Source organism: Rhynchophorus ferrugineus, unplaced genomic scaffold (genome assembly GCF_030347505.1).
Source record: "Rhynchophorus ferrugineus isolate W39M unplaced genomic scaffold, kcgeb_rfMv2 rfM3, whole genome shotgun sequence".
Taxonomy (NCBI): Eukaryota; Metazoa; Arthropoda; class Insecta; order Coleoptera; family Curculionidae; genus Rhynchophorus; species Rhynchophorus ferrugineus.
Genome location: NW_027472582.1, coordinates 18531900 through 18559837, shown reverse-complemented (window position 1 = coordinate 18559837; position 27938 = coordinate 18531900). Strand labels below are relative to the sequence as shown.

Here is a 27938-nt window from a genome sequence, read left to right as displayed (position 1 = left end):
AGCAGTTCTACTGTATTCAGGTAAATATTGAAGAGTACCATCAATACCTCGCAATAAAAAATTGACCAAAAGTTACGAAAAAACTTCTTAACCATTTCAAAGTGCAATCTGCTCAAGATGGCTCAGCCTTTATGCCAACATAATGTGATATATGCAATGCCAGGGTACTCGTTAATATAAATGTAAGTAATTGATATAGTTAATAGAAATCGTTCAGATTGTAATATTAGTAATATCACTAAGATATTAGCAAATAAAATTTTTCTCATTTCAAAATTATTATATATTAAAAGGGCGAACTTCATTTAAGCTATTAACATTTCACAATCGTTACAAATTGCATCTTCAAGATATTGAGACTCATTAACTTTGTTATCCTACTTAAACAAGTATCTGTTAAAATAAAAGTTTTTGTTTTTAAACCCACACATTTATTAACTTACATATGTCACTGATCGTTGATATACTTTTATCCTTGTTCTTATTATCCTCCCACTTTCCTATGTACACTTTCACACATTCACATGGGATCTTCTACACACCTGTTGCCATTAATGTACCCTTTCATTTTTAGATATTCCTGAATTGTTTAAGTAACGCTTAACATTTGGAAGTTGTTTTAGAAGTATCCAATATGGGGTTTGTCTTTATAAAAATATCACACCCTTATTTTATGTAATCTATCTACCATTTAAACTATTTTACGAAATCCCGGTTTTTGCATCAGTTTTATCATTTTTCTCAAAATACAACGATATAGTTTTAACTACAGTGGTTTTGAGTAACATAGTTTAATAACAATGTTTGTAGTATTATATTTTATTATTTCAATAATTATATTTTATATATGCAGCTGCGAATATGATTTAGGACAAGCAAAATAAACAGTAAGGTTCATAAATATGGTCAATAAGGTAGATTTTATGAAACAATTTAACAGGCAATAACAATTTAAAAATAACAGTAATCCCAGTTTATTGTATTGTTAATTTATGAGTAATCCGTGAAAAAAAATCATTTTGTATCCAAAAAAATTGCTGCTAATCGAAAAATCACTTACTTCTAATCCTTCTTCAAATTCCATTCAAATATATGTGTACTCCATTTCAAAATATTACACAGCTCTTACATTTTTTAGCGGTCTTCCTTTACTGTGTATTGGTATTTTCTACGATTAAACTTAAGAATGGATTTTAAACCTTCTAAAAATCCCATTTGAATATATGTTTACTCCATTTCAAAATATTACACAGCTCTTGTGTTTCTTTATCATCATTTTCTCTGTATTAATAGATTCCACGATAGTAGTAAGCCTTGTGTGCTATATCTTTTACTTACGAAGCTTACGAACACCCAGCAAAGTAGAAACAATACAACTACTGAACCAACCACATAAACTTCTATAGTGTATTAACTTTAGATTAAGCAGTCTAAATTAATTCTAATTTTGGAAATACAGATGAATTTATCCCACATTCTTGCTACTTGTATATTGATGCCAGTACAACTGAACTATAGTAATATATATTTTCTATATTAAGATAAGTATATCTAACCTAAGTAAAAAAGTACTCATATAATTATTATATTAAGTTGTACATTGTATTAAGTTATATTTTCTATAAAGTATGAGGTGTTCTTTTATGTTTCTTGTTAACACACATTAAAGAATGTATATCATGTTGCCATAACTGAACATTTTTATATTAGGTGTTACACCCCCTCCTATAATTTATGTTCAAACATTCAGTTCCCCATTTCATTTGCATTTAACCCGAATATTTCGGCTGTCATAGCCAGGAAAATTAATTTTCTCCAAAGCTGTTTCTTTGTTTTCGAAACCGGGACGAGGTTATCGACTTGGACGATACAGTATGTGTTTATCCTGATACATCATTCAGTAGGCATTTAATCCATTCCGTTTACAAAGCAGTAACAGATACATTTTAAAATATCCATGCTTTTATCGTGATTTCCGAGATTAAAACATTCCAAACAATTCAAGCCAACGGACTTTTTAAAAATAATTTATATTCCAAATCTAATGATGTATAGACAGCTCAAAAGTTAATGATAAATTTATTATTAAAATATTTTTTATAAAATTAGTTATCATATGCATTTACTTAACAATAATAGCTTGTAATATTTTTACATTACGAATATAATGAAAAAAACGAGTTTCTTAATATTATAAATGTTTCTAATTCACACAGTATTAACTTCGATATATCTGGAATTTCCATTATTCTGTACAGCTACTCTACGCGATACAAATTATTTCTAGTTTACACCGATACAGTGCTATTTAATGACAAATATCTAGCCATGTATAGATTGTTATATTCCAGACAAATTATTTTAGTTATTATTGATTCTTACCTTATTTGAACATTTTTTGTGTTTTTTTGTTTTATTTTAGAGTCTCCTTTTGCGAAATAGGATTTATCTGGACTAGACTTACTCTTTAACGTGGGCACGGAACCACGATTCTCCGCATTAAGCCGAAGTCCAATTGGCCAACTTGGAAATCATCCCAGAAGACAACCGGAGTTACCCAGCCTGGTTACTGTCGTGATTATACGGAGTTTACACTCTTGCCTAAATACAATCACAAATGTTAAATAATTAACACAAATTTACGACCATACCCCAGCAGGATTCGTACCCAGGACTATCGAAATAGCAGAATTTTTGTATTAAAATATATTTTCAAAAATGTCAAATACAATTACAGAGTAAATAGAGATTTAATTTTATTAAGTAACATTGAATGAATATTTTGAATGAATATACACACAACATCTAGATGTCACTACAATGTTCTTTTCGAAGCATTTTATTGGTTTATTTGAATCGTCATGCTAAGAGCTGCGAAGGTATTCCATTGGTACATTTCTTAAGGGTGCGTTTATTGTTTTTTTTTTGTTGTCCTTTTCTGTTTGTAGGATGTAAACAAGAGTACTTATTCTTCTACCTGGCCAGAGTATAAACCCAAAATGTATTTAAATGAAACAATATCAAAATTATAAAGGTAAATGTGACTATACTACAAGAAGATTTTTATTACAAAGTCAATCAACATTTAAATAGTATCAAATTATATTGTCCTAGCACCTATATTAAGGGGTTAATTTTTTTAAAGAAATATATTTTGGCTAAGTATCTAAATTAATGTCCTGTAACTTAAGGTTACTTAACGGCGACAGTTTGGATTTTTTTTTGTTTGGAATGCATTCAGTTAAAAATATATATCTTTCAACAATTATATAAAAAAAGATATTTAATGCGAAGTTATTAGAATTATAAAAGGAAAAAATGAGAAATTTTTTCTTAATATAATAAAAAGATAGAATCTCTCAAAGATTATATTAAATTGAATGTACAAATGTTAAATGCAGTAAATGGTATGTTGTATTTGTTGATATATATATATATATATATATATATATATATATATATATATATATATATAAATGCAGTTATTAAGTTAAAACATTATGTACTATAGAAACATAAGTATAATTTCCGCTTATATGAAGAAATAGAACACAATTTGGCAATAGAGTTCTCCAGTAAAGTTTACTGCGTTAAATAAAAGTTAGCTATGAAAGACAACAATATTTTGACGTCTAGATTGGTGGTTTAATTTGGATTATTTTATCAAATATTGAACGTGGTTAAGCAAAATATACTTTTAAATATATGTATATTAAGAGGCAATAATCCGTTTGGATTTGTTGATATCGACTATTCTTCATAATCTATTTGAGCCAGATTATTTCTGAATAAAATTATAAAATTCATAATATATAGGCCATGTTTATGATAATTTACTGCTTTCCAGCTCGTAAATTCTACCGGTATTGTTTCGGATAATAAAACGTGAAAACTTTCCAACTGTTGTGGATTGATATTGAAGTCAATTGGATATTTTTAGTCCACGAACTAGCGTCTTTGAACAGATAAACGATTATGTGATATCAGAATAATTGGAATGTTTTCGGTTTGCATGTCGGCAATGAATAGTTTTATGAGCTCCACGGCAAATCTCTCTTTTTATTACCGAATCCGATTGTTTTGTTTATGATTTTACTACAGTTATTTATTTTATCAGTATTTTCTTCTTTTTTGTCATTGTTAGCGTAAATACTATGAAAAATATTTCAGTTGTGTATTTCCTGAAGTGAACATCCTTTACTTCACCATGAGGATTAAAAAAAAACTATACGGAAGTACGGAGATAATAGGTAATAGATTGCGCAATGGGTGATTCTGCTGAAATTAAATGATTCGCCATCTCTTTTTATCTGCCTCTTTCAATCCAATAAAATTTGCACCGACAGATGTCTTCTTTCTAATATTAAGATTCATTTTATATTATTCGAGAATAAATCAAGTGATATTTTTAGTAAAAATTAGGTAGCGATGACTGATGGATTTTTAACATTCCAAAAAATAATAATTTAACAGTTTTTAGCTTTATTTATTAAACTGAATTGATTTATTTTGCTCAATCACTAAGAAGTCAAGTACTAGTGTTGTCATTGATTTTTTTTTTATATTTTAAAGTCTTCTTTTGCCAGCGAGAGTTTATCTGGACTGGACCTACAGTTTAACATGAGGTCCGAACCACCGTACTCAGCATTAAGCCTACCAACTAGCGAGTGACCAATTTAGAAATCATCCCAGAAGACATCCGATCTTACCCAGCCTGGTTACTGGCGCGGCTGGGATCATTTTTCTTGTAGGATTTTGCACTCTTGCCTACCGCCAATTACAAATATTATGCAATCACAAACATAAACTTACGACCATGCTCCAGCAGGATTCAAACGCGCGACTATTGCAACAGTAGGAGGGCATTTAGTATATTGTCATTTTATTTGCTTGTTATGTAATATTTGTTTAGATTTTTCCTAGTTGATTCAACAAAATTGCTGAAAACAAAAAATGCATCTATTAAATATTTAGGCTCAAGATATTTGTGATCTATATAAAAAGTATCTTTATCAAGAAACAATGGTGATTCAAAATGAAGAAAATTATCATTATTATTTTGTGTTAGGTTGAGGTAGAGCATTAAAAAATATAGACCGTTCATTAGTATCTGATCAAATCAATCATTCAACACTTTTTAAAACCTTATATAGAATGATGTTTGGCTTTGATCTCACGACAAGCTTTAATTACTGAAATAATTTCCTTTAAGTCAAATTTTCTGTACAGGTAAATAGTAGCAGATCCGCATTTCCTATCTAATACGTTTATTGTTGTCAACGAAAGTTATTGGTGCCATTATTCCGGTGCTGGGGACGGTATTTACAGTTAACGGACCGTCAATAAAACAGTATTCAACAAGCGTGAAAATATAATGAATTATTACCAACGTCTTAAACAACTTGTAACTCATGTAAATAGTAACACAATGTTCCAATATAATAATAAACAATATTCTATTTAATCCACTTTTTTTGAAAATAACAAAAGTTTAGCTAAAACCAACTTATAAAGTAATAGATAGATGGATCCAAGGAATTGAAGAATAAAAGTGTCATATATCCCTTGAAGATTGGTACCATTCAGAAATCATATGAGTCGATCATCAATGGTTTCGTATGTATAAATCAGGAGACATTTTGTTATTTCAATGTGTAATATACAATACATAATAATTACATTATAATATACAATACTTAGGTTAATTCTTATTTCAATGTATACATTTCAAAAAGGTTTTGTTGTTGTTAATATATATTCTCATAGCTTTTCTTTTAAAAACCACCTATAAATGAATGAAAATTATGAAAACCGTAATATATCTTACACCAATTTTTCTCAATAACAGGTCAATTGAAAAGTCCCCGGCCTGGCACATAGATGGCGCTACTATAATTAAATCCGTATGTTCTTTAGTTAGCCCTAACCCTCAAAAGATGCGTGTATAAATTTGACAGCTGTCGGATCATTATTCTGTGAATTATAGCAATTTGAGTGAAGCAACTTTTGTTATTGTGAAAAAAATGGATAAAAAGGAATTTCGCGTGTTGATAAAATATTGCTTTTTTAGGAAAAAAATACAGTTGAAGCAAAAACTTGGCTTGATGACGAGTTTCCGGACACTGCCCCAGGAAGAACTTAAAAGAATGCTCACTGGGAAGAAATCTCGTCGAACGAAGAGGTGATCGCCGAAACTGAGGCCTATTTTGAAGCAAAAGACAAATCAGCAAAATACAAAAATGGTATCGAAAAAAGTTGGAGGGTCGCTATAATCAGTGTATCACCCTTGAAGAAAATTATGTTGAATAAAAAAAAACTAATTTTGCCAAAAAAATGTGTTTTACTATGGTAGGCCGGGGACTTTTCAATTTACATGTTAAATATATTTTTTAAAACGCACAAATGAGTGGAATACATTGAAACACCTAGTAGCTTACACACCAATGTTAATGTCCATTTGAATAAAGGCATATATTTATGTTGTTTTATACATCAAATATCGAATAATAGTTTTATTAATAGCTTTAATAGTTTTATTTGGTCATTGTTTTGACATTAATGTTAATGATGAGACGCTCCGAATAGCAAAAAAACTGAATATTCCAACAAATTATAAGAATATTTAACATAAACGCAGCCCAAACACGCCTAAGCAAGCTAAACAAGACCAATCCAACCAGATAAAATCCATATGTGAATTGAAAAATTTAATGTAAAATACGTTCAAAACAAAGTAAATTAGGAAAACAAATGGACATCCTCGAAACTGCCATCAGTGTATTAACATGATACCGCTATATTACTACAAAGATGGCAAAAAGTGATGAAAAAGAAAATTTAAATGTACATAAAACCCGTATCAATTTTTCTCAATACATTTTTTACTCAAGACAACAATTATAAGAATTACTTTCAGAGCTAACAAGCGTTTTGTATGTTTCAAAAACATATTTGTGAAACTATTAACACCTTCCTTTCACTTCCCAAACAGTTTGTTAAAACAATTAACAACCAAACACTGCAATAATAATCTGCGTCGCATTAGAAGAAAATATTAAAAGAATTCCTGAGCAATATATGTATGCTCATTAACTCGAACAACAAGGCATCTCAAAAACTATATAGAGAAACAACTATAAACACGAAATAGAACTTATAGATGTTAGAAAAATAAACCTTTCATTTCAGTCTGCGCGTTCGAATACGGCATCCGCGTGGAACCCGTCCAACGATCAATAGCCGGATCGAACTGCGTCTGACACTTCTCCAAAATGCGAAAACATCACACACTAGAACATGTCCGCGTCCATCGGTACGACCATTACGATGATAACAACGTACGCGCGTATTCGTTTACCACCGCGGCTCACAACAAAATAAGCGGCAGCGCTATCGGTTTCGAAAAAGCCCACGTTTTCGAAAGAAGCTGGAAAGTAAAACAGAAGTGATACGAAAATAATCCGCGACGAAAATACGCGAAGCGAATGCGGTGGTGGATGTTATGGTCGTCTATTTTTAAATGTTTATATAGGCAAGTCTGTGGGATCTAGCCGGCCGCGAGAGTGCAGTTCATATTTTCGGTTTCTTTGTATATATAGTCTATTCAAAGTTTTTTTATATATGCGTCATCGAAATTTGTGACGTCAAAACTTTGCAATGATGCCGCATCAACTCTGAACTAAAACAGTTTGGCTTTGACATATAAAAAAACTAATCTAAATAAAATAATTATACAAAAATTCTGTTTTCAAACATAATTTATTTTAAATTTAAACGCATTTAAATTAATTTAGCATTTAAAACTACAGTTAAAAACAAATGTATAATATTTTGTAAGTTAGAGTTGTTTTATATATAGTTACATCGAACTCTTTTTCACACCACCCGTGAGGTAGAGTTCTAAGCACTCTAAGTTCTACTTTCAAGTAGTGGTATCTCCCTGGAGGTCTAGTCCACCTAATTAACATATATATATCAAAGTAATGTATTTTACTTTCATTCGAGAGCATATTTACCTTTTTACCTTTAGTTCTTGTTTCCTTCGATGGTGTGTTTACTTGTCAAGTCATCATGACATCACTGTAATTTTTATTTCTTCTGCTACTACCTGTGTACACCATTCTTGATAAAATTAATCACTGAATTCTGCCTAATGCATTTACCATATCTACAAAATAATTAGTATTCCTTATCTCCTCATACATTCTAACCTAATGCTCATGTTTAATTCTGAACAATTACAATCATATCTGTGCACACAAATCTTTCACGCCCTACAATTCCATTTTCTAACTGTAGTATATTAATATTAATAATGTGCATACCTTTAGTTGCTTCCACTCTCATCATTCTCAGGAATTTCCAGCATTATCATATACCCTGAAAGATTCCTTTAGTCACTTTCACTTTCCGAGTCACTGTCCAAGGCAATCACTAAATTTTTAATTTACAATCTGTCTAAAACATGTTCACGATCCACCATTTATCAATTACTTCCTCTCTATGTCTTATCAAGTTCAAGTTTTTTTAACAACTGATTTTCAAACTACAACAAAAACATGTTATGGTTCATTTCTCCATGGTAGTTGTCCTTAGATTTAGAGGAAAACGTTAATTCTGTACCAAGAATAAAACCATTCTTATTCCCTGCGTGAATAATAACATATCTGCAATTAATTATTGATAAATATTATGACAACCTAATGAACAAAACCTAATCAAATGCTGATATAACTTATACCTTTTTTCATCAATTTTTGTTGTCTTTACACCTTTTTCGTTACTGTTTTGTCAACAGTGCCACATTAAACTATTTTGATAGATAGATACACAAGATACACAAATTTAAATAACTTATCTTCCTTAGTCTTATTGTATGCCTTTAAAAATTGAATTCTTTTTACGTACCGGGACTGTGAATTAATTTTGAGTGATGTTTTTATAAATTAAGAATGTTTGACTTTAAGGCCATTTATTTATTACGTAAGATGGGTGTCTTAATAATACTTACGTAAGTTCACAAAAATTTGGGAAGTTAAAATAATACTTTTAGGAAGCTTCATACGCGCAAAATTACTAGTCCCGTTGTATGTATAAATAAACGTTTCTAAAAATTGTTTATTTGAAAAATAAATATTAAAACAAACCAAACGTCTATTTTATTCCACTTACATTAGGGAGGGGGTCAGCAAAAAAACATCAGTTGACGAAGCGCGAAAATCAAAAGATATAGAAAACCAAAACAACTGCATCTCTCCAATCCGATGATATGGCCAATGGCCTAACCCTCATTTATTTGTGGGAAATATATCTTTCTACACGACATTTCCAGCCAAGTCCAACTAAATTTCGCCAACTAAATATGGTACAAATTCTGACGATTACGACTCGAACAAAATTATTTCTCGACGATTCTCTTTCATCGCCAAAGCGAGTTCCGCTCGTACCACCTGCAAATTAAAAAACTACCCACCCCCTGACTGCATTAAGCCACATACCATTCCGGGATTTCCATCACTCGCAAACTTGCAGTCCTTGAATCTCATGCCAAATCAGTAATACATCTTTATATATCTGTTTCTAATTTATGGAATTTTATAGCATTAACCTTAACCTAATTGTGCTGTCTACCCTCCCGTGGACCACGTATTACGTTAGTGAAATAAACCAGTATTTCTGTTGTCGCAACAACTAATCATTTAAATAATATTTTCTACATTTTTAACAATCCGCCGAATGGGCTTTATGTTAAATCCATTTTTGTTATTTTCATTATATAACACATATATATATATATATATATATATATATATATATATATATATATATATATATATATATATATATATATACTATGTAGTAAGCGTGTCTCCAAAATTATAATCTAGAACCTGATAGCAAAAACTCTGAATCTTGATTGTCAACATCCAAGTCTATACTCACATTATTTTCTTAGCTCGTTATATATAATACTTTCCCAGATATCGTCCTGAATTAATTAATTAGGGACATATTAGGGGGCATTGCCATTGGTACACTTTATTTTGGGACCTCTTAAAGAGGGCTAATCTAATTCGCTACATTGGTTACCCTGATATGACGTATCTACGAAACCCAACAAGATCAATGTGCGCAACAATCATGAGAAACATATGAGGAACTCATCGAATCCTATTTAGTCGACAATCCCACAAGAGTAGCCGAAATAGAAGCCAACATCAAGAACCCAAGCAACATGTAACAACATGGCCGTACACTATTCAAGCTGGAACAAATTTACAACCTGACAAAACTCCAAATCGCCGAATCTTATTATTTATTTTCTTATTATGTTCTAATATATATGTTCTAACGGTTCATTTCATTCAAGCCTACGAAGCTACGTTCAGCAGCAGCTCCACTAGGATGTCACTACTGTGGCAACGCAAAGACAAATAGGCAACACCAAATTTAGCAACAGTTTGGATTGTTAAACAACATTTATTACACATTTATAAATCTATAACATATTAATAATCAATATAATTTTAGAACAGTATTTGTGATTTTTTATTCACATAATTAACAGCAAAAAAGAAGTTATAATTTTCCACCATATTATTTGCCCATATTTACCCTCTCCTTTAACGATAATCCTTCGGCTCTCAGGCTGTTAATGCCATAAAAATTGCATGCCTGGAAAATAATTTTCGTTAAAATCACACATTATAATAATATCACTGGAATAGAAACTATAAATAGGACAAGGGAGATTATATTGAATACAAAATTGTATTTGTAATATATTAAAAAGGATAATGTCAATGCTAATGGAAGTTAGTAGAGATAAAAAACCATCTAAATATTCTGTTTTGTATATTATATAATACATAATGGATAATTTAAATATATAGAAGCCTTTGGGCTCACTCTTTTTTTATAAATGTCGCCTTTCATAGCTTTCCATAAAAGGTTTTAAAAAATATTAAATTAATGTATACAATGTATGTTAAAAAGCTTTTTCAGGTCAAATGATATGAATAAACCATTTAAAATAATTAAATTAAACAGTAACTCATCCGTTTCAAAAAATTAATTGAATTTATATCACGTTGTATTTTTAAAAGGTTATAAATGAACCAACATAATTATAAAATAATATTAATTTTAACTAATTAAATTGATATTAAGTTAATGTTCAAATAACTAGTTACTAATTATTTAGTATTATCTGAACCATATACTGCCTCCAGTTTCAATTAAGTAGAATTTAAAAAATTATATAACAATATAAATTAGGATATCTATATATAGATACCATTGAAAAGCGCATTTCGACAATCTGATTCATAGTCGCCACCTATATTTATCATGCACCAGGTACATCACCGTCCAAAAATTGCATTGGTAAACTACTCCAAACAACTAGATACGTTCACTTAAAATTATGACACTTAATGAAATCATTTCTTAATTAATAGTAATGAGACATAGCGTCGACATTATCCCCTATAAATATTAGAACACGATTTTAATGAATATAATTTTAATTAACTTGAAATAAAAAAAGACCTGAAGACTATAATAAAAATTGATTGATTGATCAAGACACTTCTCTTTTGAATTCATTCAATTAACTGGAATCCAATTATTTAAAAAAAAAGAGATTAACAAGAAATGGACACGGGATAACGCTGGATCAGCAATCATTCCGCGGTTACTCTAAGCACTCCTTGTCATACTAAAGTGGAGTTCCGACCCTTGCCATAAACTATTAAAATTAAAACATAGATCTATGCCTTGAATAAAATCCCTAGTCGTAAATTCATGGGTGTATTATTATAGAAAAAACGTGTCATAATTAGTCCCGGCATTTAAATGTTTAAATAGTTCAGTATCAAAATCAGTTCGTATGGTAATTTGCGTTTGAGTGTATGCACTTCATTGTCATCGCGCACATTTAACTGTTTGGCGAATGCATTGGGATGCACTAATAGTCTTTCAGAGTACTTCGCACTAGCATTCCGAATCACATTCGTTATGGATTCTAAGGGGATATTGCGTTGAATCAGTTTGTTGGACACGTAATATGGGGCACGGACGATGACTAGCAACACATTATTCTGGAACCTCTAGAGGATACCTATGTTATATTTGTTAGTAGTACCCCACAGTTCATAGGTCCAGAAGGGCCTAAGTATTGACTTATATATATGTATTGACAGCAAAACCTTGTTATCTAATGATACTATATGTTTTATAATATCATTATATTTTTTTCCATGTCAGACCTCGATCAAAATGCATTCCCAGATATTTAACGTTGTCTGCTTACGGAAGTTCATGATTATTCAATTTTATTGAGGATCATGTTCTTCTACAAAGTGTGAATGGATAGATTTTGTCTCATTTTCTTTGATACGCCACGTTTTCTACCACAGTTCAACTTTGTTAAGATAAAGTTGGAGGTTTTTGTGGCTGATATTGGATCCATTATCATGTAAAACCACTGTATCGTCAGCATATATTGCAACAGTAGTGTTTTTTGAGGTCGGTAGATGAGCTGTGTACATAAGATATAACAATGGGTCAAGAACACTGCCCTGCGGAACACCCAAACATATGGGCTGTATGTCAGTGTATTCGTCACCCTGTTTGACACTAACATGTGTATCGGTGAGGTACGACTTCAGCAGTTGAAAGTGCGTTGATGAAAGGGGAAAAACTCTCGAAATAATAAAGAAGTTTGTAGACGAGAGAGGAGTAATTAGAGGAAGTTATTATAAGATTAAGTGATTAAAAGCCTTAGGAATACTTCGGAAAAGAATAACAACCTGAAGACATTGAAGTGCATATTCATAGCACGAAGGTGTTGCTGTGTATATGCTATCAACTGCGCGTGCTGTACTACGAGTTGCTAAAACCGAGTGAAATGATTACAAGCGCACGCTGTCGAACTCAACTTACGAGTTTGAGTTAGGTACTAAAAGATAAGTAGTCCTTATATGATGAAAGGTATATCAAAGCAATCTTGCTATAACAGTGCGTATTCGCATAAGACTCAAGGGGTTAAAATTTGAAGCGCAAAAACTTTCTACCCGACCCACCGTATTTTCCAAATATTGCTCCTTCGTATTATCATTATTTCAATATTTTCTTGGATTTCTCCAATATACAAAATGGATTATTGGATCGCCTCCAAAGAATACGACTGTTACCGGTAACATAAGCATATGGGCAGCAATTTTCAGAAATATATTTTAAAAAATTCTTAGTCTTATTTATCCTACGTATAGTAAAATTAATTATAATAAAAAAATTATGTATTAAGTGTCTATTCCATGTTTACCAACATCAGAAATAACGTTTTTAATTTATAGGAAGAGTTTTCGAAAGGCTTTCTCTCTCTCTTTCTCTCCTAAACTTGTACCTCAATTGATTTGAAACTTTGGAAATGTACTCGAGAGAGCCATAATTATTAGATAAAAATCATGAATCTTTTGTAAACATGTCGACTATCGATTGTGCTTTACATTGCAAAAATACAGTGTGTATATGTTATTAAAAATAGTTACTATATCCAGGGTTGGACAGTATTTGAATTACTTGTAATCCAAATACAAATTTGGCTTTTGTAATTGAAGTAATTCTTAAAAATGTAATTTGTAATTGGTATTTCAAATAACTGACGATAAGATTACATTATTACATTTAGTATTTCAAACAATAATGGATTCAAAATACATTTTTATTAATCTTTTAGCATTCCACAATCTGCCCAGTGGGTAATACGTATTTGATGAGATTTATGTCATACAGTGACATCGTAGAAGATCGCTTCAGAACGTGATTTCCTGTAAAATACATTTGAACATAATGCATTTAACGATCATATCAATGAATGTATTCTACAGAAAATAACGCTCGATAACTCCGGTAAGAAAAATGACAAAAAAAATTTGGCAACTATTCTTTCAATCTTTTATTCTACTATTCTATTATTATTCTTCAACATTCTTCTCTTCAAATTGGGAAAGAGCTTGTCATTTTCAATCTTAAACAGTTAGCTTCACGAAACTTTTGTATATCAAATAAGTTTATTACTACGGATTTTATAACAGAAAATTAAATTCACTCTGTATGAGTTATGCATTTTGAACGGGTTTAAAATACAGGGACTTTTAATTTTCTTTAAAATACTATTTTATTTTATGACAAGAAGAGGCAAACTTGACGAACGCCGATTTGAAATTCTGTAGGCAAAATTAAATGACTTATTTGATAAGTTGGATAAGATTAACACTTTCTAGGCTATAGAACTAGACTACTTGTAGGAATTTATTGGATTATAGATTACATTTAGGGCAAACAAATGATTCCTTTAATATCTGTAAGAATAAGGAAATTTACTATTATTGCATCATAATTAAAGACAGCTTAGAAGGAAGATTTGATAAGTTTTGGCGTCATCACCCTTGTTACAAAATCGGTTGATTGCCGCAAAGAATCTGAATAGATGAGGCTAATTCCTGAGAATGAAAGTAAAGGTGATGATTTTATTGTTTTGCAAACAGAGCGAATAAAGGCAAAAGGCAGTGAATGTAATCTATACATACAAATGTATTCATACAATACAACTCATATATATAAAATATATTATAATATATATTTAGTTTAATATTTTGTAATTTGTATCTTAATTAGAGCAAAGCACGTATTTTGTATAACCCAGCTCTGGTTATACTCAGAAAAATACCTGAGCATATTTTCTTTATTTCAAGAATATTTCATAATGTATTCGAAATATTACCGTAGAACACGTAATGCAAGAATTTCAAACAATACATCTACATAACTATAACGACATAATTTAGTAAAAGCAATTTCCTTCAAGTAACAGTTGAATCGGTCATACGAAATATACCCCACAGACATGTGAATCATGTCGGGCCTCGTACGGGTAGTGAGATAGGCAAAAGATTAAATAAAAATATGCACAGCCTAGCAGGGCTCATCTCATAAAAAATGAGATATCCACAATCCGCATCCGGTCATTTCGGGTGCCTAACACGGCCTGAAAAATTCATTTTAATTTCGTTACGAGTGTGAAACGGCCAAAATTGAATTGCTTTCTGCAAATTTCATTTAATGCTAGTTTTATGCCGCTTTTTTTATCTCGCACTCATAAAAAATATCAATATATTTCAAGAAGAATATATTTTCTTCATTTTATAAAAATAAAAGATAAATGTATATTATCACAAAATGTTTACAATTCGGTTATATAGATGCATTTGTGCAAATGTAAGAAGTTAATTAACCATACAATAAATTTAATTAGTTTAAATATATATATATTGACGCTGCAGTATCAAATGAAATTTAAAAAATATATAATTTTCATACGAGTATTATATAGGTTTATTAAAATAAAAATGTTCAATATATTTATGATAAAACATATGTACTTTTACCTTCTATTAAGTGAGTTAATAATGTTAAACAAGCACTAACATTTTCGACATCTCTAATAAGACACGTACTAATTTAATCAACAAATAAATTTGTTGTTATTGAATTTTTTAGTTATTAGGCTATTTTTAAAGTGTAGTTTTCATATATCTTCTGTAATATTTAAATGACTCATTACACGTAGACCGTATGGATTTCATATATTGATATGTAAATAATTATTCTTTAAATCATAATTCATCATTAGCACACTTTCCATATGTTACACGGAATTTAAATGATGTTAATTGAAATTCACCTCCGAATTTTTTTGAGAACAACAAAGGATTCCTCAATTATCTTCTCTCGTCCTGAATGAATACCTTGTTTCAACGACATGTGTGACAGGATTGATTGGAACAAGCGGTAGTAGGAGTAAACGATGTCTGGTGATTACTGCGGTTAATATGAGACTATTCCTTCTTTTCATTTAGATTTTCTCGGATTTTTTTTATCTCAAAAGAATTTTGTTGCATTTTTACTTATTGTGGCCTTTCCTTTTCAATGCTGAACTCAAATACATTATTAACAACTTATAGCAACCTTCCATGTTGTTTAAAATTTAAATTCCTCATCTTCGAACTTTTTTAAATTGCTCTTGCTTTTCGCTGTTGCTACAATATCGAACCAATGTGCAGCCCTTTATATATTTCCTATAGCATTGGATGTAAAAACCCCTTTGAATTATATAAAAACTAAACTGTATACCACTGACTTTTAATTCGACGTCTTCGTGTCTCAGAAATAATATTTCCTGTTATATTTTTTAGCTACTTCGATTCGTCTTTCACCTGTTTCTGTTCTTTATATGTGAGATCAGAGGCCAATGCTGTTATAAATAATGGCCTATATAGTATTTATATAATTTGTATGTATATAATGAACAATATATATACTCCCAGAATCTGCATGAAAGTTTTATTTATCTTTTATTAGTACTAAACTTTCATTTATTAATAATAAACTATTTTTTATTTCATTGTCGGTTCTTCATAACAGGTCAATTGAAAAGTACCCACCCTGACACATAGATGGTGCTACTAGAATTAAATCCAAATATTTTTAATTAGCCCTAAGCGTCAAAAGATGCGTGTATAAATTTGATAGCTGTCGGATCATTAGTTTGTGAATTATGGCATTCTGAGTGAAGCAACGTTTGTTATTGTAAAAAAAATGGATAAAAAGGAATTGCGCGTGTTGATAAAATATTGCTTTTTGAAGGGAAAAAATACAATTGAAGCAAAAACTTCGCTTGATGCCGAGTTTCCGGACACTGCCCCAGGAAAATCAACCATCAAGAATTGGTATGCTAAGTTTAGACGTGGTGAAATGAGCACCGAAAACACTGAACACAGTGGATGACCAAAAGAAGTTGTTACCGACGAAAACGTTTAAAAAATTCACAGAATGATTTTGAATGAACGTAAATTGAAATTGAATGAAATAGCAGACACTCCAAAGATATCAACTGAACGTGTACATCATATCATTCGCGAATATTTGGGTATGAGAAAGCTCTGTACAAAGTGCGTTCCGCGCGAGCTCACTTTTGACCAAAACTACGACGAGCATCAACTTCGGAGCAGTGTTTGAAGATAATCAAGCGTAATAAACCTGAGTTTTTGAGTCAATATGTATCCTAGTAGACTGCACACGATAAACACTTGAATAAGAAAGGATCATCAACAGCGAATATTACATAGTGTTATTGAGCCGTTTGAAGGACGAAATCGCCGGAAAACGGTCGCATTTTAGGAAAAAGAAAGTGCTGCTTCACTAATAATATGCACCGTCTCAAAAATTCATGAATTAGGCTTCGAATTGCTTCCTCATCCACCGTATTCTCCAGATCTGGCCCCCAGTGAACATTTCCTGTTCTCAGATCTCAAAAGAATGCTCACTGGGAAGAAATTTTCGTCGAATGAAGAGGTGATTGCCGAAACTGAAGCCTATCTTGAAGCAAAGGACAAATCGTCGGACAAAAACTACAAAAATGGTATCGAAAAGTTGGAGGACCGCTATAGACCGTGCATCACCCTTGTAGGGAATTATGTTGAATACAAAAAATTAATTTTGCCAAAAAATATGTTTTACTATGGTAGGACGGGGACTTTTCAATTGTTCTGTTATGTTTATGTGGCATTGTTTATGTACCATCGATTCTACTTTAATTCATTTTGTCGTGTTTTTAGAAAGCCAAAGGAACGTAATGCTAATTTGGAGCTGTTTCGAAAAGGAAAACTCCAATGTGAAATTGTTCGTTACGTGTAAACATCCAGGAAGTGGTAGAAAGTGCACAGCTACCACTTCCTACTTCCTAACCACAAAATCATCAAGAAATCATAGAAGCTCGTCCGCAGAAGCTCCCGGCGCGTCGGCCTTCATCGAACACCTCAGGTAGAATTCCTACCAGTAGCAAGACCGCCTTGTTTTTGTGAATTACGAGGTCAAAAACAATTAAGAAGTGTATCCTCGCGACATTCTCGAAGCTGTCGTACTTCCGCGGGCAAAAGATCTATCAGACAAAAGCGACGCAAAATTAGTACCCAGTCCATTTTCCAAACATCATCACATCAATAGAATGATCTCCCTACTCGCTGGATCTCAACCCGATGAACTACAGCATGTGGTCCATTTTGTGCTACACGCCACAAAAGTTTAGTGTTACTGAAGCAATCGCTCCCTCGAGAATGGGACCGATTGTCACCAGTAAACCTGCGGCCTGTGTATCGCGGCAAAAGGAAGGCGTCTCGAAACCGGCCCAGTACATTATTATTAAAGGTCGATGTTATTGTTATTCATTGTTGTTTTGTTAAATTTGCCTCATTTAATAAAATTATCACTTAAAATGTATCATGCTTTTGTGGTTATCAAAAAAAAAATTAATCCAAACAAATGAAACAAATGATTGAATCACCTTTGATATATATTGTATGAAATACTGGCTTGAACAGAATTACATAAAACGGAAAAACTCTTCAAGGTCGACGGTGCTATTATTGTTGCTGCAACCACTCTCGCCATATATGCAACCAATCGATATTTTATCAAGGGACTACATAATCGGAACACTACTTACGTCGAAATTAGTTTATCTACCCGTTATTTACTGTTAGATAATTTAACTTTATTCAGATTATAATTATCGTTACTTTATTATACTTTTGTGTGTATTGAAGTAGAATTTCGAAGAAATAATATTAGGAAGGTCATAAATCAAGTTAATATAAATAAGGAAAAATAAGTGACTGTAATTTAAACATCATTAATAATTATGTTTAGAGTACGACATTGATTCTGCGCTGATATTTTCGACAGGTAATTTGATGTTTTGGAAATTAAGGGTTATTTTATTGCAATATACGCTCTATTATATATACTATGTGATTTTTGAAATACTCAAAAATTATTGGTAAAATATCGTATAAACAAAAAAATTCCCACAACAAAAGCAATAATATTATTTAATTAATTCTGTAATGGTAAACTTAAAGATTATAACTCTCTTCGAATTCAACCGATCGCAACATATTACAACATATTTAAACTCTATTTTCTAAAACTGCTGACGAATGTCACGTATTCGATTGACTCTCTGTACTCTTTGAGTTAACATTAACTATGGCAGTTTATTTTTTGTAGACTTAGTACCTAAGACGAAGTACACCATATATAATATTTTACAAATTTTATTTTAATAAAATAATTGGGCACATTTTATTTAAAATTAAACCACAAAACCGACCAAACCAAAGTGTTAAATTGTCCAAAACATTAGGACAATGGTGAAGGGCATTTTCCCACTGATGGGAATGCCAGCTCAAAGTTAAAGCGACAACTCAGCCATGAGGAAGATTTTGTCACTGAAAATGATTAGACCTACATTCAACACCCACGTAGTACCACTAGTCTGCTTGAAATATTCCAAAGTTACGTTTTTACACCAATTTTGTTTAAATTTGAAAGCAATTGATTTTTAAATTTTTTTTATATATTTTAAAGTTTCCTTTTACCAACTATGGCTTTATCTGGACTGCACCTCCGGTTTAACGTGGGCTCCGAACCACGATCCTCGGTATTAAAGTCTACCGACTGGTGAGTAACCAACTTTAGAAATCATCCCAGAAGACATCCGGTCTTACCCAGTCTGGTTACTGGCGTGACTGGGATCATTTCCCTTGTCGGATTTTACGCTCTTGCCTAGAACATTCACAAATTTTAAACAATCACAAACATAAATTTGCCATGCCCCAGGAGGATTCGAACCCGCGGCTATCGCAACAGTAGGAGGACTGTCCCATAGCCTTTACCACTGCGCTACCAAGCCGGCTTTAAAATTAGTATTCGTGTTATTAACATTTTCAACATATTTCCATGAAATCTATTTTGTAATTTCAAAAACTGTTGAATACTTGCTACATTCGAAATTACTTTGACCAGTCGAAGGAGATTTTTTTTAAAGTATATTCTAATATACAATTCTAATATATAACATAAAAATTAAAAATGCCAATATGTTTGATAAGTTAACAAATTGCTGAAAAACTTCTCTCGCATTTGGATAAAATGCAAATTATAAGACAAAAACAAGAAGAACCGGCATGGTTGACGCAGCGTTCAAGGCGACAGGACGGTCATCATACTGTTCCAATAGTCTATCTGTTACTTTGGTTCGAATCCTTCTGAGGCATGATCCACAAAATTTATGTTTGTGATTGCTATTGTCCAAAAGGCAAGAGTGCAAAATCTGATAAGGAAAATGATCTCAGTCACGCCAGTAACCAGGCTGGATAAAAACGGATGTCTTCTGGGAAGATCTTTAAGTTCATGTTCTTCTTCAACCACGTCACTCACGTCCAGAAAACGCGATGCCGACGACACCAAACACCAAGTATACTTATATACACCAGACAAGGAGAAAAAGAAATTAAGAATAACAGGTCAATTGAAAAGTCCATGGCCTACCATAACACATTTTTTGTCAAAATTAGTTTTTTTTATTCAACATAATTTCCTTTAAGGGTGATACACTGATTATAGCGACCCTCCAACTCTTCGATTTTTGTAATACGATTTGTCCTTTGCTTCAAAATAAGCCTCAGTCTCGGCGATCACCTCTTCATTCGATGAAAATTTCTTCCCAGCAAGCATTCTTTTGAGATTTGAAAACAGGAAATAGTCGATGGGGGCCAGATCTGGAGAATACGGTGGATGGACACTGATTTGTGACAGAGTGCATTGCCTTGGTGAAGCAGGACTTTCTTTTTTTTAAATGCGGCCGCTTTTTGCGATTTCGTCTTTTAAACGATCCTATAACGCTTTGTAATAGTGGCTGTTGATGGACCTTCCTTTTTCAAAGTAGTCAATGAAAAGAGAGTTCACGCGGCACCCACTTTGCACAGAGCTTTCTTATACCCAAATATTCGTGAACTATATGATGTAAACGTTGAGTTGATGTCTTTAGAGTGCCCGCTATTTCATTCAATTTCAATTTACGGTCATTCAAAATCGTTTTGTGGATATTTTAAATGTTTTCGTCGGTAACAACCTGTTTTGGTGCTCATTTCACCACATCTAAACTTAGCATAGCAATCCTTGATGGTTGATTTTTCTGGGGCAGTGTCCGGAAACTCGGCATCAAGCCAAGTTTTTGCTTCAACTACATTTTTTTCCCTTCAAAAAGCAATATTTTATCACGCGAAATTCCTTTTTATCCATTTTTTCACAATAACAAAAGTTGCTTCACTCAAAATGCTATAATTCACAAAATAATAATCCGATAGCTGTCAAATTTATACACGCATCATTTGAGGATTATTGCTAACTAAAAAATATATGGATTTAATTCTAGTAGCGCCATCTATGTGTCAGGCCGGGGACTTTTCAACTGACCTGTTAAATATGCATTTCGAAATGGGAATGATACGTGTTTGGTAGATCCTGAAAGTTTGGTATTCTTGAAAATTCTGGAGAGGAATACAACCTGAATATTGGCAAGCTATAAGACAAATAAAGAATTATAAAAAAAGAATTTATTATTATATACAAAATATTCGATAAAATAGCACCAAAATTATATATAAAATAAAAAGGTTCCCTTTCTGAATAACACTGAAAATCGCAGTTACTTTAATGTAGGTCTAAACTCAATTTAAAGTACTATATTTTAAAAATATACAGACAAACTTTATAGACAACTTCGATTTGATTTACCTTTTATTCGTTTCAAAATAGGTTTATACAGTATCCCAATAATTTTATTCCTGCTATAAAATCCGAAATTTTATTACTTTGTTTTGTTTCTGTTGGAACAATAATGCTATCAACCGATATTAATTTGTAAATTCGAAAATAACAGTTAATTGATGTTAACGTTTTTAGTAGTAGCACGATGATTGAAATAATTATATTATAAATGGAAATAAAATTTTATATATCGTATTATTGGCATACAGTTGTTTATAACGCATCAATGCAAGAAAACAAATTTCATGGTTTTCTAAAGCAGGTTGATTAATATCTAATAATAATTTTAGTTATTGAAATTAAACGAAAACAGTGCATTGTAATAATAGCGGAACACCAAAAATACGACCAGGCCGCTAGTATGAAAGTTTTCATAGTGAAGAGAGTTCATAAATTCAATGTTATAGCCTTTGACTACCGAAGTCAAACAATCCTTCCAGTACAAGTCATTGTTTATCTAAATGATACTTTCAAACATCAAATATTAGATGGATTGTCGGCATTTTAGTATATTTTGTAATTTCAAAAACTGTTGAATCCTTAACACATTCGCAATTACTTTGATCAGTCGAAGAAGATTTTTTTCAAACTATATTGGAATTAGCACAAAAATTAAAAATGTCGAAATATTTACTTAACTTAATTATATTAATTAATATTATTAATTAAATTATTTAATTATATATTAACTCACTATCAATTTAATTACTTAACTTAACAAATTGCTGAAAACATTGTCTGGCTTTTGGATTCGATGGTTTCTTTATATTTCGATTATTTCATTATTTTCAATACATCGCTACGCTTACCGACTAACCTACATGTAGAATTCATTTTTTACCGACTTCAAAAAAGGAGGACTTTCTATGTTCGGCTGTATATATATTTTTAATGTATGTTCGCCGATTTCTTCGTCAGTTATGAACCGATTTTCAAAATCCTTTTTTTATTCGAAAGGGTGCCCTTCCGAGGTGGTCCAATTAGAACCAAGTTACGATCAGAAGGGGGTACGGGGGGGAAATCGAGGAAAACCTCAAATTTTAAACGCACGTACACGTTTTCACATATTTCTTATCTAAAATAATCAGATATTTAGGTATAATGTTATTGCTGATCTGATGTGACGAAAAATCTGAACTAGTTCAGAGTAAAAGCCAGTCAGTTTGCTTTTGAAGCACTATCCATATCATATGAGAAGTTGTAGAAACATGGTAAACAACTCTTTCTATAGTGTAATAATTAGAACGTTAAGGTCACACGCGGAGGTCGCGGGTTCAATTTCCAACAGAGCAGTAACTTTCTTTTTTCTAGTTTGGTTAGAACATTGGTCAAATCACGTAGACTAGGTAGCGGGACCCATTGCCTGAAACATTCCTTATTTTCAATCATTGTTATGCTATATCCATTATCATCCATTTTAACACTTAATAAAATAACTGCGTAATTTATTGAGTTAATATCTGACATTAAAAAAAGAAAAATAAATAATTTTTACAAGAAAATTACAATTTTCAAAAAATTACACAAAATTCAATAAATAATTTTCAAGTCGGTTCAATTTTTTTAAAAATATCTAATAATAGAAGTCAAAAACCAAGACAATAGAAAATTAAAAATGCCGATGACTTCAATTAATAAACAATAATACTGCCAAGGGTGTTGTCACAAAAACCGTAACCTTATTGGATTTAATTTTAAATGAAAAAAAGTGTCAAATACTTTGCGGGAGAAAAAATCTATATTGTATCCGAACAGACTTCCGGCACAATCCCTGTTTTTTCCCTCGGGGAATGTCGAGATTTGCTATTCCTGACTGTAAAGTTAGATCCTTATTGCTTCTTTATTACGAAATCCCTTTCGGCTGTCTTCGGGAAAACATGTTTTTTCCCTTCCGTGACCTTAATTTGCTCGAGAAAGCCAATCGTTGACACTTACAGATATAAATAAAATTTTATTAGCATTATTGTATTGTTCGTATGTGATTAAAAATAAATAATCTGCTGTAAAATTTATTTTAACAAACTTTGTATAACTATTACTTAAAATATCGGTCCTATGTAAAGAAACTTATATTATTTCTAGTACACCCTCACTTTATATGTAGTATAAGCATGACATCCAGATTTCACAAAAAATTAACGAAACAACATTAACTAAATTAACGTTAACAGCATATTAAATTGAAATAAAGGTATATTAATTTATCTCGAGGTTCTTTATCTGGAACGCCTACGAAAACAACTGATGTTAATTTGAAAATATATAACAGAAAATCGATCCTTGTCTGCTGTTCACATAAAAAATTAATGCTTGTTAGACCATTTGATCTGATCGAAGTTAGCAATAGAGCCCCTGAACGGAAGTTATATTAGTTAAATTATCTGAATCAGAAAAATATGTATTGCTCCGATATTTGGACACTACTGCAGTCTGACATTTGTAAGCTTAAGGTGTTTTAAATAGTATGCTTTAGTCATATTGAGGCAAATTATACATGTTTCCCTTCGAGACCGTATAAAAAAAAGAAGAACAAATTCTTCTGAGATGCAGATTATCATGTTTTGGATATCTACATATATAATAAAAATAGGTGAATTGGTCGAAATATTGAAATAATAAAAGGTGTTGACCTCCAAGAATCATGTCATGAATTCGGCCTTTTGTGCGGAAGACATAGTGAAAGAAATAGCTCCGAAAGAGATATAGATCAAGATCATCGAACGTGGCCTGAAAATAGACTAATATTATCACCAACTGTGGCGAGATCTAATGAAAATTATTCGAAATCTTGCCACACCAACAGTAGTGTATTGGTTGAGAAGTAGTCTCCGGCTATGGATTGATGATGATGGTGATGATAATAATGAATCGGATAGAATAAAGTGGTTGAAACGTCAAACTAATGAAAAGTTCAATCCTAGATATTCAAAATAACAACACAGAACACAGATAAATCAACATATTAAGTTATATATTAATAGCTTTTGGACATATTAAATTTTTTTGTGATTTTTTGTAAGGATGATAGTTGAATTTTAAATTAAATTAACAATTGCAATTAACTCAACTTTTATTTAATATCTTTAATATCTTCCTACCTTTTAGATCTTTAACATCACATATAAACGTCTGGAAACAGTTGTTTCAAGAAGTCTGTTTCTAAGATAGATCTCTGAGAATCTTCGAATGTTTTTGATCCTCCAGAACGTTCAATATCACTGATATTAAAATTATCATTACTAAATCCTTAAAATCATAATCGATAATTGGGTTATAATGGAGCAGCAATATAATATGTTTCAAAAAGTGTTTGATGAGAAGCAGCAGATTTCTTCAAATTAAACTATAAAAGTAGTAAATGTCCAAAATGTAATAATGAATGTCCACATCAGGATAACTGTTAAGACATAACTATAGAACATCTTGCAAATTCTAAAATAACGATGCAATTATATTTTTCTCCGTTAATTAAAATAAAGTTAATTTCCGTGAATATGTAATCGAACCGACAACTCAAAATGAAACAATGCATTAATAATGACAAATCACAAGAGATATTGAAATAAATTAGAAAAGTTCATGCACTATCTTTCATACTACATTAACTTAATGACAATGGTTTTGAGGCTAGTCATGTAAAAATATTTATTTATTCATATTATTAATGTGGAACACTAATAATATGAGCCATATATTCATGTACAGCCCATATATTCGGGAACACCCGAATATATGGGCTGTACGTCAGTGTATTCGCCATCCTGTTTGACAATAACATGTCTGTCCGTGAGGTACGACTTCAGCAGTTGAAAGTGCGTTGAAAGGGGAAAAACTCTCGAAATAATAAAGAAGTTTGTAGAATAGAGAGGAGTAATTAGAGGAAGTTATTATAAGATTAAGTGATTAAAAGCCTTAGGAATAGTTCAGAAAAGAATAACAACCTGAAGACATTGAAGTGCATGTTCATAGCACGAAGGTGTTGCTGTGTATATGCTATCAACTGCGCGTGCTGTACTACGAGTTGCTAAAACCGAGTGAAATGATTACAAGCGCACGCTGTCGAACTCAACTTACGAGTTTGAGTTAGGTACTAAAAGATAAGTAGTCCTTATATGATGAAAGGTATATCAAAGCAATCTTGCTATAACAGTGCGTATTCGCATAAGACTCAAGGGGTTAAAATTTGAAGCGCAAAAACTTTCTACCCGACCCACCGTATTTTCCAAATATTGCTCCTTCGTATTATCATTATTTCAATATTTTCTTGGATTTCTCCAATATACAAAATGGATTATTGGATCGCCTCCAAAGAATACGACTGTTACCGGTAACATAAGCATATGGGCAGCAATTTTCAGAAATATATTTTAAAAAATTCTTAGTCTTATTTATCCTACGTATAGTAAAATTAATTATAATAAAAAAATTATGTATTAACTGTTATTATGAAATTACTGATGTTATTGATCAAAATTATGTATTAACTGTCCATTCCGTTCTTCAAGAATTGTGCGAAATATATAAAACTATGTTTACCAACATCAGAAACAATTTTTTAAAGGAAGGGTTTTTGAAAGGCTGTCTCTCTTTGTACTTGTACTTCAATTGACTTGAAACTTTGGAAATGTACTCGAGAGAGCCATAATTATTAGATAAAAATCATGAATCTTTTGTAAACATGTTGAATATCGCTTGTGCTTTATATTGCAAAAATACAGTGTGTATATATGTTATTAATTGGTATTTCAAATAACTGACGATAAGATTACATTATTACATTTAGTATTTCAAACAATAATGGATTCAAAATACATTTTTATTAATCTTTTAGCATTCCACAATCTGCCCAGTGGGTAATACGTATTTGATGAGATTTATGTCATACAGTGACATCGTAGAAGATCGCTTCAGAACGTGATTTCCTGTAAAATACATTTGAACATAATGCATTTAACGATCATATCAATGAATGTATTCTACAGAAAAATAACGCTCGATAACTCCGGTAAGAAAAATGACAAAAAAAATTTGGCAACTATTCTTTCAATCTTTTATTCTACTATTCTATTATTATTCTTCAACATTCTTCTCTTCAAATTGGGAAAGAGCTTGTCATTTTCAATCTTAAACAGTTAGCTTCACGAAACTTTTGTATATCAAATAAGTTTATTACTACGGATTTTATAACAGAAAATTAAATTCACTCTGTATGAGTTATGCATTTTGAACGGGTTTAAAATACAGGGACTTTTAATTTTCTTTAAAATACTATTTTATTTTATGACAAGAAGAGGCAAACTTGATGAACGGCGATTTGAAATTCTGTAGGCAAAATTAAATGACTTATTTGATAAGTTGGATAAGATTAACACTTTCTAGGCTATAGAACTAGACTACTTGTAGGAATTTATTGGATTATAGATTACATTTAGGGCAAACAAATGATTCCTTTAATATCTGTAAGAATAAGGAAATTTACTATTATTGCATCATAATTAAAGACAGCTTAGAAGGAAGATTTGATAAGTTTTGGCGTCATCACCCTTGTTACAAAATCGGTTGATTGCCGCAAAGAATCTGAATAGATGAGGCTAATTCCTGAGAATGAAAGTAAAGGTGATGATTTTATTGTTTTGCAAACAGAGCGAATAAAGGCAAAAGGCAGTGAATGTAATCTATACATACAAATGTATTCATACAATACAACTCATATATATATAAAATATATTATAATATATATTTAGTTTAATATTTTGTAATTTGTATCTTAATTAGAGCAAAGCACGTATTTTGCCCAGCTCTGGTTATACTCAGAAAAATACCTGAGCATATTTTCTTTATTTCAAGAATATTTCATAATGTATTCGAAATATTACCGTAGAACACGTAATGCAAGAATTTCAAACAATACATCTACATAACTATAACGACATAATTTAGTAAAAGCAATTTCCTTCAAGTAACAGTTGAATCGGTCATACGAAATATACCCCACAGACATGTGAATCATGTCGGGCCTCGTACGGGTAGTGAGATAGGCAAAAGATTAAATAAAAATATGCACAGCCTAGCAGGGCTCATCTCATAAAAAATGAGATATCCACAATCCGCATCCGGTCATTTCGGGTGCCTAACACGGCCTGAAAAATTCATTTTAATTTCGTTACGAGTGTGAAACGGCCAAAATTGAATTGCTTTCTGCA

At 31.4% G+C, this 27938-nt stretch overlaps 1 protein-coding gene across 11 annotated transcripts in view; it reads right to left on the bottom strand.

Moving 5' to 3' along the window:
- Positions 1 to 27938, bottom strand: part of LOC143193970 (voltage-gated inwardly rectifying potassium channel KCNH6) — a 310658-nt gene that overhangs the window by 231561 nt on the left and 51159 nt on the right. Inside the window, exon 1 of one of the 11 annotated variants that reach the window (XM_076400468.1) lies at positions 7177 to 7346. The exons of the other annotated variants lie outside the window; for them this stretch is intronic. Within the exon in view, the coding sequence (XP_076256583.1) occupies positions 7177 to 7210 (34 nt within the window). The 5' untranslated portion in view covers positions 7211 to 7346. Of the gene's footprint in view, positions 1 to 7176; positions 7347 to 27938 lie in introns of those variants that run through there. 11 annotated transcript variants of the gene reach the window in all.